Source organism: Chelon labrosus (assembly GCF_963514085.1).
Source record: "Chelon labrosus genome assembly, chromosome: 12".
In the NCBI taxonomy this organism is placed as follows: domain Eukaryota; kingdom Metazoa; phylum Chordata; class Actinopteri; order Mugiliformes; family Mugilidae; genus Chelon; species Chelon labrosus.
In genome coordinates, this window is record NC_140345.1 from 4239996 (window position 1) to 4256216 (window position 16221).

The 16221-nt window shown below is 42.5% G+C and overlaps 1 protein-coding gene across 1 annotated transcript; it reads right to left on the reverse strand.

Moving 5' to 3' along the window:
• Positions 1-3141: 3141 nt before the first annotated feature.
• On the reverse strand, positions 3142-15554 carry drd2l (dopamine receptor D2 like). Its single transcript, XM_084556556.1, has 7 exons — positions 14827-15554; positions 13325-13434; positions 10977-11113; positions 7859-8076; positions 7494-7577; positions 6913-7276; positions 3142-5654 (listed from the first exon to the last, which is right to left on the reverse strand). The coding sequence occupies exons 1-7, from the start codon at positions 15280-15282 to the stop codon at positions 5458-5460; spliced, it is 1566 nt and encodes a 521-aa protein (XP_084412682.1). The 5' UTR covers positions 15283-15554; the 3' UTR covers positions 3142-5457.
• Between the last annotated feature and the right edge of the window lie 667 nt (positions 15555-16221).

Here is a 16221-nt window from a genome sequence, read left to right on the forward strand (position 1 = left end):
ACACGTCTACTGGCTGCTGTGCAGGAGAGGAACTGGCGCTGCCTGTTTGGTCCTGCAAATACATGCTTGTAAAGCCACAAGGAGCAGTCATGACGTGTAATGTGTTTATAGTGACGAAGGATACCACGTCCCTTGTGAATTCAGCTGGATTACAGAAATGGCTGAAAGGAGCAACATGGATCCTGAAAGCTCAGCTGAGGACTGCAAAAGAAACAGAAGTGATGACAAAACATGAGCTTGGAATAATTCTGTGTGTGACTTACATAGTATACGTTAAACCTAATACAATTTGTTTTACTTCACATTATTCAGCAAAGAATAGTTTCTTTTTAAGCAAAAGGCGGATTGGATCTTGGTAAGAAAGCCTGCTTAAATTTTCAGTTAAATAAATTTTCCTAAGATAAATTAAAATAAATACTTGAATACGTTTTAAACACAAGCTTAGTCTGAGAAAAGTACATATGAATCTAAAAAAGTTATTTATGAGCAAATGCCAAATAAGGCCGCGGACATTCTATGTCAAATTTCAGTGAAGTTGTTGTTGTAGCTTTCGTAACTGAACATGTCGTCCTTTCATTATTCTCTCTCGCACCCTCCACAACAGATTGACATCTCAGCATCTCCTCAGATGTATTGTAGATGCATATTTTCAAGTGCACTCACCCGATTGTCAGTCGTGTAGACGTGCATTTTTCATTTGTATGTGCAGCATGCGCCTCCTCCGCTTATTAAACCAGCTTGATCCGCAGCGGGGAGAAGAGATGCGTTACTGCCGCACGGCCTTGTGAGCGACAAGACACCAAAAGGCGCCCGGCACATCTTTAATACGAAGACATCAGTTCCCTCGCGGTGAATCTCTCATCTTGCACAAGTTTCCGCCACTCTCTTCGCCTGTTGCCACTTAATCCTGTTATTGTGTCACGCACTTCAACACCTTCCTCCTTCTCCTTCCAGCCTACAGTCCTCTCCAGCTCAGTCTTTCTCCTCAAGTGAGGCTGCAACAGGTAGGTCAGTAACGGATATGTGCCCTGGTTGCCTTTGGGAGTCTATGAAATATGCATGGGGATAATTGTGAGCTCGGGTCAGAGTTTAACAACAGAGGGTAATGTACACCACACAAATGACTCGCTGCCTCTCAGAAGTAATGAGGAACATACAGAACACGGACAGAGACACACACAGAGTTGAATTTCACACACTCGAAAGATATGTATTCAATAATCATGCTCTCATTATGGATCTGAAGAGGCATGATTGTGTGCGTGTGAGCATGTGTGCGGTCAGGCCTCTCATGGGTATTTTGTTCATCCTATTGCGCAACTCCATCGGACAGTGTGTGGCACTGGCAATGACCAGGATCCCGTCGTGGTGTTACTCAGCCTCTTCTCGGTTACACTGCTGAACTCAGTCCAGAGATCTGACACGGAGGAGGAGACATGGCGGACAGGTGTGTAAAAGTTCAGCAATAGATGATTGAAAACAAATGAGGTTCCACAACACACGTGCATAGAAGAGAAATATGAGACATTCTGCATAATGCACTGAAATCATGTTAAAAACGCTGATATTTTACATTACAACGAAAAACATGATGGGCTCAACAAAACTATAGCGAAAGCTGTACAGCCATGCTAACATCTTTATTAATCTCAGCATGCTAACATATTAACTGGCCGATGTATGGAAGGTACGATGTTTACTATGTTAATCAGCTTAGCTTAGCATGATAGCAAAGTTAGCATGCTAACATTTGCTAATAGACATTAAAGGACAACTCCGGCGCAAAATGAACCTGGGGTTAATAACACATGTGTACCGAGTTCGACCGTTCTCTGGTATTTGTTTTCATGCATTTGTTTTGTTAGTCAAATGTGACCAGTTTTCTTGCAAACCGCTAATTAGCGTATAACGCTAGCCTTCGGGGCACACCGACACATAAAAAGAAATCGCTATTTCTATACCACTAACAAGGAACTCACTTCGTTCAGTGCTTCTCTATGCTCTCAGTGCTTTCTTCCGGCAACAGACAGTTCAGTTTCCCCAAGATGGCGCCCGCCTGGATATGCGAGCCAGACATGAACGGTACTGTGTTCCTTTTTTAATAAACTGCCTGTATACTTGCAAAGTTCTCAATGCTTCGGTTTACATGTAGAGACCCTAGTTATGCTACCGTGTAAGTGTGGTGATATTGTGAGCCTTGTTAGTGGTATAGAAATAGCGATTTCTTTTTATGTGTAAGTGTGCCCCGAAGGCTAGCGTTATACACAAAGCACATTTAAAATTGATGGGATTGCCATAAGTCTTGCAGGTATTTGGATAAAAAATTGTTTTTTATAATTTAGCATGAGTTTCCTGGTAAGTACATGTTAACACTCATTGAGACATTTCACTGAAAACCAAAGGGTAAAACTTCAAGTGGTGCTAGATGGAAAGTCAATAGGATTCATCCTTATCAACTTTGTGCCAATTCATTCAGCTGAAAGTATGAGATGAGCTGAGTTGAGATGCATTAATCTTGACTACACTGTCATACTGAACTGAATTCTATACCCACGTTGTTATCACATAAACAGAATAATTGAAACTTCCGTACAACCAACATTTTCACTTGTTTCTGTAAAATGTCACCGTTTTCCATTTATTGTGGCTGTGTTGGCTCAAGCTTTCTGAGCTGTTGTCGTTCTCATTTTGTTTTCTCTGCATAATCAACAACACAAACACACCTGCGCCAGCGCTGAAGCTTTTCTTTCGTCTGTTGTTCGTGACTTGTGTGTGGCACCCGCATCCTTCCCACCTGCTCAAGAGACTGACCGACTGAATGCATTAATCAAGCCTTCATTTGCTCCCACATGAAGGGAGGCGTCAGAGTCGTCGTTTATTCCAATCAAGCTGACTGGCAACTCACACCAATCGGCGCTTGTCAGACAGACACAGCTTCCAGCTTCCCCTCCCTGTGGTATCAGTCAGAGATGGAAAGAAAGGAACGGCAGCTCTTGAGGTACAGCAGAGTTTGCGGCTTAATATTGTCATTTTTTCCTGCGCAGAGACACATCGGTGGGTGTGTACTGACAGGACAGCAGCGTTACTGTCATTAAACTGAAAGTGGCTCAGACACTGAGTCAAACTTAAATCTCTTTCTCAGTCACTGTAAAACTTTCTGGCATTTGGGAGATTGACTTTTTCTGTAATAACTCACTTACATTTAAGGTTTTCCCTTCTCCTCCTGTGACTTCGTCTTCAACTAGTTTTGACAGAATTTGGCAAACTACAACCCTTTCAACAAGGCTGAACTGTACTACATTCTACTGAAATAATTGTAGGGGGATTTAAGGTAGCAGTCTGACAGTCTGGGTGAAGTTAGACTGGGAGAGTGATGCTGCTGTCATTATTGCAAGCAGCTGATACAGAAAAATCTACATGTCAGCTGCCAATTTATAGGAAAGAGATTCCAATGCTTTCTGACACTGATGATGACTCCCGCATGGTAAAAAGAACAACAAATGTGTCAAACTATTTGGAAAATGGCTACAAAAAACCCTCTGGCAGCTTCATAAAAGAAAAAAAATAGCCTACATGATTAACGTGTAATTCAATGAAGACCAACAGATAATTTAGAAATACACCAAACACATAACACTTTTTTTTTTTTAACTTCAGTTTTTATCTGAATTAAATGGTTAAACATGGGAATTGGTGGACTTAAGGGATGATGGTAAGCCAGCTGCTTTCTTTACCTTTAAGGTGACAGACCCTCTCTTGTAACTCCAAGCAAGGAAGCAAATTAACACATTTACCAAAACAAATTGGATCTAACTGAAAGTCTTATATATTGTAAGGTGTTGTTGATGGGAAAATCATTCTATGGGCAGTTGGTATTTGGAGCTGTGTGTGTTTTAGGCCTGGAGGGTACATAAAAGTGGACGAACCCTCGATGACGCGTCTCATGGACTTACTGATTGTGAAGCTTAGTGTGGTGGCTCCAGCCATCTTGGCAGCGCCTGACTCCACCTAACTCGATGCTAATCCAAAACTGGACCAAGAGATGGACTGGGTGGAGCAGAGGAAGCCGGGTGACGCCAAGGCAAACAGATAGCAGCCTATTAGGGCACCACCGATCTACCGACTTTTAACGGGGAGCCTCAAGTGGCCATATCAGGAACTGCAGTGTTTTAGCACAGGAGGTAACTGCTTGGAAGCAATAGCATGAAAAAAGTTAACAAAGGAATCTTTTGAACATTTGACACAACTTGTCTAAATTTGTTGGCAATGGATAGTTACAGACACACACCAAGACATGCTTGAAATTCCAGTATTAAAAAAAAAAAAACACGTCCAAAATCCTCAGTGTACACATAGAGTGCTGTGTGAAAACCAGCTGCTCAAATATAATTTACCACAGTCACTGTGGCTCATATTACTGCCTCAGTGGTACTTTGTAGATATGTCTATTTATTCTTTTCTAATTATTTTAGTTTATTTCACTCTAAACAATGCACCTTGGGGAAAATAAAAAATCTCCTTTGGAACAAATAAAGATGGACATTCATTTCATTATGATACAGTAGGTAATAAAAGAGAGTATTTATTATTGTCAATAAGGGATTGTACAATCCATGTCCTAAACAGGTAAAATTATTATTTACAGCACAGTATTTGACATTATTGCACATTTAAAGCACAAAATGAAGAAATGTACACATTTAATTGGATGAAAGTCATCTGCTGAAATCTCATGGGCACTCAGCCACTAAATCAGTAATTCTAGCCTAAAGTAAATTTTGTGAGTTCTCAAAGAAAAAGTATGTAAAAAGATCAACTCTTGGTCGTGAGAGCAAAACAAACTTTTGAGTTGGACTCCTTCTCTTTGCCTCCACTTATTCCGGTCCTCTGAGAATGACGAGAACCTGCGACCGGACAACGAGAAGCCATTTGTCAAAATTAGAAGCAGGTATACGATAGTGAAACTGTGACACGAGCCGAGTGCTCCTTTAAATTGGAAAAACAGTCACGTATCAGGGAGTCTCACATATGTAGAGGCTGTGAGTCAGTTTGCGCTGGAGAGACTCCCAGTCCTCACACCTCCTCCTTTACAGAACATATGTACACAACACAGGGCATGTCTTGTCTCCTAAAAATATCTCCTACTTGTTTGTGTCTCTTGAAGCTGCTGTCTACCTCTATCTTTTTTTGTGATGGTCTGGTAGTTTCTTTCTTGCCTGCTGTCATTCCCTTTGTGTGCTATGTTTTCTGTCTTTCTGTATCTGAGCCACTGTTTACATTCAGTTCTCCTAAAAGCTTGGATCACTTATCATTTGTCCAGTCTATCACCAAATCCCCCTTTTCCTGTTTATGAAAACTATCACCGGGCTCTTTCTCTCCACTGTTTTCTTCTTCCTGTCGCCTCAGATCACAAAGCCTTTGTTTGCCTTGACAGCTGACGCTTCCTCTTTTCCCGGCCTAGCAGTGCAGGATCTTGATGAAGGCTTTGCGGAATTCAATGTTGAAAGTGGTGTAGATGACGGGGTTGACGGCGCTGTTGAGGTAGCCCAGCCAGGTGACGGCGCTGTACAGCGAGGGCGAGATGCAACAGCTCCTGCAGTGGGCCTTCAGGACGTGGGTGAGGAAGAAAGGCAGCCAGCAGATAATGAACACACCTTGGAGAGAAAGAAAGAGATGACAAGGATTAAGGGACAGCAGCGTGGGGCACACTTTACGCAGGAATTAATCAATTTTCCGAGATTTCCGCCGCATTTGTATTCTTACACACATGCGTCACGAAACTGCTGAAATAGGTAGATAGACTGACAGCTAGACAGAGAACGTCAGCAATACCAGTTGCCGTGTCAAGTTAATCACAAAACAGATGAGGGTTGCAAGAAAAAAAATACAAGTAATCAAAAAATGCAGAAAAGCGGAAAAACTGCTGTTGTGGATGTCAAAACTCAACATTGTGTCTCTAACGGAAAGAAGTAAAGCTTTGAAAACCTTCAATCTACAAAAAAGACTATTGTCTTCCAGTTTAAACAACTAAATATCACATGTAGGAAACTTAATCTTAAAGGGGAACTACTGTTTTTCACAACCTGGACCTTATTTCTGGCATAAAATACGATTGTTTACTCACCCATATAACTTTTGTGTTATTTGAACTCGTTCAGGAGATAATTCGATCAGCGTATATCCATATCCATCCACGCGACTGGGGTACCGAAACACAGCCTCTAAATAATGTATTATCTGCTGCGAAACTTGTTCATTTCACCAATATTTTGTTATGATACACTAGTGCTATTCCCTGTTGAGTCCGGAATTACCTGTTAGGTACAGGTAAACAAGCCAACCGTTGCGGACGGGGTCTGTAGGTCAAGGTTGTAAAAAACAGTAGTTCCCCTTTAACATATTTTCAACTGGATTTTCTGCTTTTTTTATCCTGGATTCTTTCCATCCTTATGTCAAGCCCAAAGAAAGATCTGAACAAATATGATTAGACTGGTTTTCCATAGATACTGCACTCTGATTGACTTCCTGACTGAGAATCTAAATGAGAAGATCAAAATAACTTGCCTGTTAATTAATTATAGAGGAAAATAATGATATATAATTTGTTAATTAGTGACTTTTAGAGGCATTGGGAGGTGGATTTTGAATAGATTCCCGTTGCTGTTTTTAACTTAATTGTCTCCGGCTGGTAGCAGGAGACAACTGTCAGCTCATGAAGCTAATAACAACTGACAATTAACAGTCAGACAGAAAGCAAATTTTCCACAATGTCTAACTATTTCTTCTACGTCTCCATCTCTTCTAAATGAATGCTGCTATTCATAGTTCGATACACACAGTGAGACAAGCTACAAGTGTATTGAATACAAGGTTCAAACATGCTGTTGATTAGTCTGCATGCCCTCAGCTCACCGAGCACAATAGCAAGCATCTGCGTGGCCTTCCGCTCCTTCTGCTGTGACAGCCTCCCTCTCACCCTCTCCTTGGTCACGCCCCATTTCTCCCTGCCTCCGCTGCGCTCCCTCCATCCCTCACGGCCCCTCATGCCATCCTCGAGGGTGGGCGGACGCGGCGTCAAGGCCGATCGCGCCACTGTTGAAGGAATGATAGGGGCAGGTCCGACAGAGATGGACAGGGAGATCCGGGCTCGTCCCGAGTGGGAAGAGGGCTGCGGAGCAGGAGGAGCAGGGGGAGGAGGCAGGCTCTGCTCAGTCTGCGGCAGGAACCGACCTGGCTCCACTTCAAGGGGGTGAACCACGGCCTCCTTCACCAGGGTCTGGAACACAGAGAGGGGGGAAGCAGTTTGATGAGGGAGGACAGCATTGGGGGGGAAAACAAAGATGTGGCAGCTTGTATAGAAGGCACAAGTAAGGAAGAGGGTCACTTATAAACAGAAGAAGAAGAAGAAGAAGCTACAAGCAGAGAATAGTTGCAGAGACCAGCAAAGAGAGAGCTAATTCAGACTGAGCGCTCATGTTGGTTATGACACTCACCATTTTCTTGCGTTGCGGAGCCGCAGTGGCAGGCCTCAGGATCAGAGTGCACAACTTTACATCCTCTGGTTGTGTACACTTATTCTGGAAGGGGAAGAAGCAGAGCACAGTGAAAAGGAAAGCTACTGCAAAGAAGGCTGGAAGGAAAGTGCTTCAAATATTGAGTTGATGTCTGATGTTTTGTGAGGAAACAATATCTCCAGGAAACTACGTAGCTCATTTTGAATATGATATGACAGCAGCGCAAACATTAATCTAAAACCAAACTTTAATACAAATATTTTCACACTTTGACATTTTAAAATTTTTAAGACCTTAGTTAACATCAAAACATTATCGTCCCATTATAGAGTTATGGACTCTACCTTCCGGTGTCGATGGCCTTCTCCTGCCTCGGCCCCAACCTGCGTGAGCAGGCCGTGTCTGCGCGGCGGGGCCGTGCGTCTGCCTCGCTTGCGCAGCACCAGGCAGATCTGCGCATACACCAGCAATGTCACGATGAAGGGAACGTAGAAGGAGGCCACAGACGAGTACACGACGAAGGCCGGGTCTGCAAAGCTGCACGTGGTGCCTTCACGGTTCGCTAATGCAGAGATGAGCAAAATGCAAAGAACGAATATTTTAATTAAAAGTATGCTTATGCAATTTCTGGTCATGGTGAGATTATGATAACTCTCCCATCCTTCTATTAAAGGTAAAGTCAGAAGCAAGGAAATGCGGAACACCAGGATATAAGTTATCTAGTACTTGTTTGAGCCTTATGTAGAGAATTATTACAGAACTGCACATAGGCAAGAAAAACAGCTGAACCTAGGTAAACAATAGAAAGCATGGCAGTCATTAACCTTTAAAAGTGCAGCTGCAAAGGGCAGTTTTACTTTTGCTTCCACTCCTTATGCTGTTAAGCTAAGCTAACCCCCCGGTTTTAGTTTCATGTTACCTTCTTTTTTTTGGAGGACATAAAAAAAACTAGAACTGAAACTCAACAAGTGGTATCCTGATTTTGTGCCAGTTTCATTATACACACATTTGTAAATGGACCGTATTCATTCATAAGACAGCGATGATGTAACTTGATCATTTGAGCGCCAGCGCTGGCACAGGAAAAATCCATACAAACAGTGCCAGTGTTGTAATCTGTGAGCAACCCATTACTGATGACACTGAAATATGATTCACAGTTTGTCTTACATCACTCGGTATCTTGCTGTGTTTGGGCCCACATCTCAAACTGCTGGATGTCAACTCTCATATTACTTCGTGTTTCCTACTTATTCTCAAGTGGTTTCCTTTGAGATCAGTAGGCGCGAGCGCATTCAAAGTGTAAGGCCCTCCTCAGAGCCGCCTTCATTAAAGCAGAGGTTATCTGCTGGGCTCCTTCACTCCTGCCACTTTTAAACGATGAACAGCTGAATCGAGGATTATGTGCACCGTCCAGTTTGCGGGGCATCACCTTTTACTCGATCGGAACATCAAAATGCAAACGTTCCCAAATGCTCTGCATGCCTGTTGTTAATGGACTTTTTCTTTTAATACGTGCTAATGTTTTCTTGACTGGGCAGATACATGAGATGAAATGAAATTGATTTGAAGCTCCATTAGTGACGCATCTCTTCCATTTTATATTACATCTTAGATGATGAGGCTGCATGATGATTAAAACAAACAGTTAAGTTATAACAATAAAACAAATCTTCATTTTCATTTTCAAAATTGGCATCTTTGAATCAGCAGTAGTGTTGAAGCCAAATAGGCTTTCCTCACAGTGTCTTCTACATTCTTGGTCCTGCAGGTCTCTTTAGTGAAAGAGAATAGGACACTTTGTAATGTGCGACTGGGGAGCTGCTATGAGGAAACTGAGGTTTAAAAGACGTGTTGGCGGAAGCGTCTGCTGAGGTTGATACAGTGGTGTGGCGGTTAGCACTGAGGCCTCACCTCAGGGAGATCCTGGGTTGTTTATGTGTGTTTACATGTTCTGCCTGTGCCGTAGGTGTTAGCCCTGAGTTGGCTCCAGCCTCCTCCAGAGGACAAGTGGTGATTGATAACGGATCAATGGTGTAAACAAATGTGTCAAGGATGCTGTGGGTTTTCGAAAAAACAACTCAAAAGTCAGAATGTTCCAGTGAGCTTGATGCCATTCACAGTACTGTTCATATAATATTTGAGGCTGCCAATAGACACTGAAGAAAGAGTTTGATGTGTTTTATCAGACTCCAGGGCACAAACGACTGAGTGGTAAGCTCTTCGGGTTGTGTTGTTGTTGCTGTTGTTGCCAATCGTTGTCAAAGAGAGAAGTTATCTATCTCTGCTTTCCTGACATTTCTTGTATTTGATGAAATTTCGATTCATTTTTTTAATTGTTTTTAACTTATTTCACTACAAACAACATGTAGACTGATGACCTGATGGACTCAATCCCTCCTCACCATCTGATAGAGGTTGGGCTACAAACCACATGCATTTACATGTAGAATCTTCTGGGTTTTTGTTTCCATGTTCTGATTCTGTTTGTACTTGTGTTTCCAGCCCAATATTTTGATGTTGATTTAATAATAATTAATAATTATTATCTATATAAACTCATAGGTTTGCCGGGGTCGTTTTTGTCTTCATTTTCCATATCTCACTGCAGTCTTCTCAGGAAATGAAACATGTGAAAAAAAAAGTAAGAAATCCTGAAATAATATATCTCATGCTTTTCTAAGTTACTTTTTGGAATATCAATGCACTCATCTAAGGAAATTAGGAGGAAAACTAGTCTTATCAAGGAAAAGAGCCAAGGAGGCTTAAGATTTGTTTGTTTAAAAAATGTATCCATTAAACTCTAAGACTGTTGAGAATCCAACTTTGTCCTTTTTCGGGAGTTTTATGCCACATCTGTTGGCCCTTTATTTGTCGCTGCATTTTTCCCCATTATCATGGAGATAGCAGCTCAGAAGTAGTACAGAGTAAGTATCATGTGACATCAAAACTGCACATATCTGATTCATTTTGCAATGACTGCAAAGCACATGCGGATTATTTCTGCTGTTCCTACCTTATTATTTATTCACTGGCTCCGAATGTATCATGTCAAAGAGACACTGACTCAGCTAAGAGAAACAACAGCATTTCCCATGTGACACGACTCACTTCAATGCAACCATCACGGTCAGTACATTGACTAGATGAGACCAAGTAAATTCCGACACGGATTCCCTTCTGTTGACGAGCAGCAGATGTTTCAGCAGATCTGCCAGCAGGACTACAAACTGCAGGGCAGTGCGCAGTTAGTCATTTGTGGGGAATGCATGGCACAAATACATTTCCATGGTGCACAGCCCTGAAGTGCACACTACAGCTCCATGCTTTGAGTACCATCTATTTTCTAGGGATGTGTGACTGAATTTCAATGAGGCACTCTCTGGGCTGGATGGAACTAACTAACACCTAGGCTAGTGAGTGAGGAGTAACTTGAGAGGAAGTATCAGATGGCGCTGTTACCGGTATTGTTCAGTCCAAACAGTAAAGGGCAGGAGATGGCAAAAGAAAGGAACCACACCACAGAAATCATCACTGCCACCCTCCTCCTGGAACTGTATCTGGTGTTGTAGAGCAGCGGCATGGCCACCGCTGTGTACCTGCAAAGAAAACGCGGCACATTAGCATGCCTCTCACGCGCTCGCTCACGGTGTCTGCATTTGAACACACATGTCGATATACAGCAAACACATATTGATGCATCCACAGGCTTAATTAAATGGACACGCTCCCACATATTTACAAGTAAGATCAGACCCTCAGACAGATAAAAGATGTCACTGCTTGTTTCACAGCCTCACGGGATATAAAACACACAACTGCCGGCATGTCAAAACCGATTAGTGTCATCTGCTCCAACTGCAGGTGTGGCCATCCTTGACTGAGCAGCTGTAATCCCGACTGTGGGCAGAGGGTCGCAGAGAAATCACCCAAGAGTTGTTAAAAGAATCCACAAATGGAAATTGGTTTTCAGCGCATTCAGTTTCCACTCTTGGTTGTTACGGGTCTCTTATTCTGTCACGTGTAGTGTTGAGAAACAACTAAATATTCTTGCAGAAAAGTCAATCAGGGACGTGAAGGAGTCCAGCAGGAAAGATGCAGCCATTCTTGCAAGATAATTACTTGCAGAACTTTCTTTGTCTATAGTTTTAAATTCGAATCTTGTAACATATTTTGGTTTGAAGCCACTTCCAGGGGACAAAGGGATGGTATTGACTTCAACAGAGCTGTCTCTTGACATTCGTTATGTCATATTATTGTCAAATACTTCCACTCAGAGGGAGACAAATGGCCTTCTGTGGGCTCAATCTGGTCCTTTAACAGGAATAAGTGGGCCCCCTGACAAAAATAAAGTCTTGCCTTTGGGATCGACAAATCTCTCGCAGAAAGAGTACATATCTCTGCTGCACCATTATACTGCAGGCTGTTTGAACGGTTTGACGCTGTGAACTTCAGTTGTAAATAACAAAATCTGGCATTTTAAGAACAGATTTGCATTTTCAAAATAGTTTCTGATTTCTTTCAACTACAGCTACTGTAAGGCAAGCCACCACTAAGCCACACAGGAATTAAATCTCCTCAGCGAAGTGCATATGGAGTAGTTTATTTCATTATTATTGTCAGTGTACATTGTTGATGTATGCTTGACTAACAAACAAAACGTCTAAGTCTAAGGTATGTTCGAATGGCGCCTCAGCGGCCGCACAGCAGCACAAATTATTCTGTTCTGCCGCCTCCACCGTGCCTGGACGTTGACTCTGCTCATGCAGTTGGTCCGAGTTCCGGCCATTTCCCTTTGCATTTACTGTTCTGTCAGTATTCTGTCAAATCCTTGTTCTCCTGCGGTTCCCTGTCAATGCCTCAGCCTTTGTAGCTACACCTACTGCCTCATCAGATTCCTTCATCGGCCCAGCTCCCAGATCTCTAGACACACCTCCTCCCCTGCCTGACCTCCCTGAGCGTCTCCCTCCGTCCATGCCTGAGACACAGCCTTACGCTCGGGTCTCAGGTGCCCATGCCCTGTCTCCCCTTGTGTTAGTTAAATAAACTGTTGCTCTGCCTTTGGGTCTGCATTTGGGTCCAACAGCAAACAAAGTCTACACTTGTGATCACACAATAACTGCAGTAAATGCAACAACTTTACTAGATACATTTCATACGGAACATGAAGCACCTTTAAATTTAAGCATGTACATTCAGCTCTAGTCTTCCTGTCACTGTTTCATTCCAAGTTGCTGGGGCATTAAGCACAGATAGCTTTATGACTGCAGTACATATTTTATCGTCTGCAGCTTCAAGGCAATTAAGACCCTGTCCTTCGTTATTGCCCCAATTTAAACCAGTCGGTTCTGGTGTAGCCTCAATATGTCACTCTGTCCGAGGAATCAGGACACAGCTGCAGACGACCTGCCCGCTGGGTGTCCGGTCAACTTCCTCCGGTCCTATGAAGAGGGTGTAAAGGTGGAATGGCGACTCATCAAACAAGGTCTCCTTGTTCCGGATAAAACAAAACAGACACTAATGACTGTAGAGGGCATTGTAAATGTGAAACCCTGTCACAACCCGCTGGATAAACAGATGACAGCAGCTCAGGGGTTTCTGTCCTGCTGCTCAGTGACAGCTGCATGTTGGACACGTCAAAAAAGTTTTTAGAGGACATGCGTAAACCATACTCTTTGTTTAGCCTGTTATTAAGATCAAGGTTAGAGGGAAAAAATGGAGACGAGAAAATAAGATGATGAACAGCAGTGTTTGAGTTCAATGAAGACACGTCAGGAAATGTAATAAAAATGTTTTAAGCTTTAATCCACCTGTCGATGCTGATGGCGCAGAGGTTGAGGATACTGGCGGTGCACATCATGACGTCCAGGGTGAGCAGGATGTCACAGTGGATGAGACTGAAGCGCCACTCGCCCACCACCTTCAACAAAGACAAACGCAAACTGAATGTCTGACCGACACGCTGTACTTCTGGGACTCAGTTTGTCTAATTGGCCAGAGTATTGCACTGGAATTCTGTTTCAGTTGCATTCATGTTGACCAGGATGGTACAAACTTCCTCTTTTCAATAGGGTATACTTAATATCCAATTGTGTTTAATGTAGACTATGTCATGATCTTGTATTTTTGGTACCTCCTGTTTAGTTTCTTTGTGTTCTTCCTTGGTGTTTCTTGTCTTGTGTTACTTCCTCCGTTTTCCTGCTTTGATTGTTGGATTGGTTTCTCCTTGTGTGCTCCGCCCTCATTAGTTTCACCCCTCTGCCCATGTGTATATATAGTCCTGCCTTTGCCTTTGTTCTTTGTCAAGTCGCCTGCTCTGTCAGTTCGTCTGTGTTCTGTCTGCATGTTTTGGTTGTGTTTTTCCATACCCGTGCTCCCCTCAGTTTCAAGTCATATTCTCACGTCTTGACATCTTTTTGGATTTCTGCCTGACTTTTGTTCAACTACTTTATCTTGGAGTACCTCTCGTTGAACTCCTTACCTGACTTGACTGCAGCACTTTTTTTTTTTTTTTTTTTTCCATCAAAGCAAGTCACATTAAAGTGAATATTTTTATTTCATCCTGCCTCGCCCCCTGGTGTGTGTCCTGCGTTTGGGACCTGCATCTCCATACCTCAACACCACAAAACGTTACAGGCCACCAGCATTTGAATGTCAAATACAAGAAAAAAAAAATGCATTTACATATTGATTTTACACTCACACACAAAATCACAAACACAGATTATTGATTATCATTGATATTGTTTTTTGTTCAATAAGTCTGCAGTATGCAGTGTTTATCGATTTGCATATTCCAAATTAAATGCCACATTGAATAAGCAAATGCAAAAGTGACAATTCAACGCTTTCCTTAGTCTTAAGTGACATTTAACTGAACATGTTTGAGTTTTGGACAATTGGTCAAAAATGAGAAATTACTGGATAACATGACATTTGGAACTATAAAGCACTATAAAACTGTTTAATTTGCGGGAATGGTTTTTAATATAAATTAATTCTCTGATAATTTTGTGTCTAATATGTCAGAAATAAATGGAATCTTGAATAATCTTGTTGAGAAAGGTGTGTTTAAATCTTAAACTGATTATCTAGTTGATTAGATATCTAGTTCTGAAATGCGAGGGTTCTGTGTATGTTTTGCATTTGCAGCTTTGGCAAATACTGTAATCTTGAAGAGAAACTTTTCCATCCATGTTTAGCTCCCTGTGGATCTGAGGGTGTGTTCTCCACTGTTTTCAGTTCTGAGCCTTCAGAAGCACAATAAATAATACAGTAAAAACAAAGACGGGCAGAATCTGTACAGACGTACCTCCAGATAGACGCCCCAGGGCATGACCAGAGTGGCCAGCAGCAGGTCGGACACGGCCAGGGAGACAATGAGGTAGTTGGTGGTGGTCTGAAGAGCCCGCTCCCGAGACACGGCCACGCACACCAGCACGTTGCCGAACACCACGCAGAAGATCAGGAGGACTAGCAGCACCGCGTAGAAGTTGTACGGCGGAGATGAGGGCGGCGGAGAAGTGGTGCAGTTGGAAGATGTCAGCAAGGAGGACGAGGCGGTGGGGAAAGATACGAGGGAGTACGAGGGGTCATGGCTGACAAAGACGGAGAAATTGCTCTCGAGGGAGGAGAGAGGGAAGGAGGGAGAGGAGGTCTTGTCTGACTCGTTGAGTAAAGTCATGATCTCGCTCCAGTGAACATGGTCAGGCTGAAATTGATGGAACAAAGAGAGGAAGAAAATTATAATTACCCCTTGACCCTTCATGGCCCACTGTGCATTCGATTCAGGCGTTCACAATAGATCCAACAAAAGCTCTAACAGAGGAAAATAAAAGGAAAGGTTATCTATCTGTCTTTGGTATCACATTAGAGACACTCAGTACACGGGTCATGGATACAAACACTATACCCTACCTGTATACACACAGTCAAGTTCACCTGATTCAGTTTAAACCACTGACTGGGACAGAGATGAGAAATCTCTTAGATCTCTGCAGGTTCTTTTTGGACTCTGGTGCCGTAAAAGTTCAGCGGGAAGGAAGTAACTCAAATTCATGAACTGAGAAACAGCTGTTAGCGTGACGGAGTTTGTAAAGCTCTGCAGTGCTTGAAGCTGTGAACCCACACAGCAGGTTGGTTTCACACACTCGGTTCTTTCCGTAAGATTTTATGTTTCCATTAGTTATCAGAATACTACTGCATGGTTTCTCCATGCGGTTCTGGTGGCAAGCAATGATGGGGAGACTTACGCTGCCAGTAAAGGAGTCGTGCGCATAAAAGCTTATCTATAATCTATCATCCGCTCAGCCTTGCTCTCAAACTTCTCATATTACTGCAACTAAAAATTGCCCTGCAACCTAAAATGTATTTTTCCTGTATAAAATTTTTAACAAGGTCAGGTATGCATGGTCAATTATCCATCTTTTTTTTTTTTTTTTTCAATATTCTATTCGTTTACTTTCCCAAAGCATGAAAAAAAAAAAAAAAAAAGATTATTTAGGAGTCATCCCAATTAAAGTGGGAGCCTATGAGCAAGGTCAGTGGGAGAAACACCACTGCACCCGTGCAGTGTAAGGAAACTTTTTTGGCTCATGTGCTCTGTGGGCACAGTAAACTTCCACCACCACTGCTGTCTATAACTGTACTGGCTGCACTCTGTGTCGATTTCTGGTGAATACTTGATTTAATTCAATTTGACGCATTG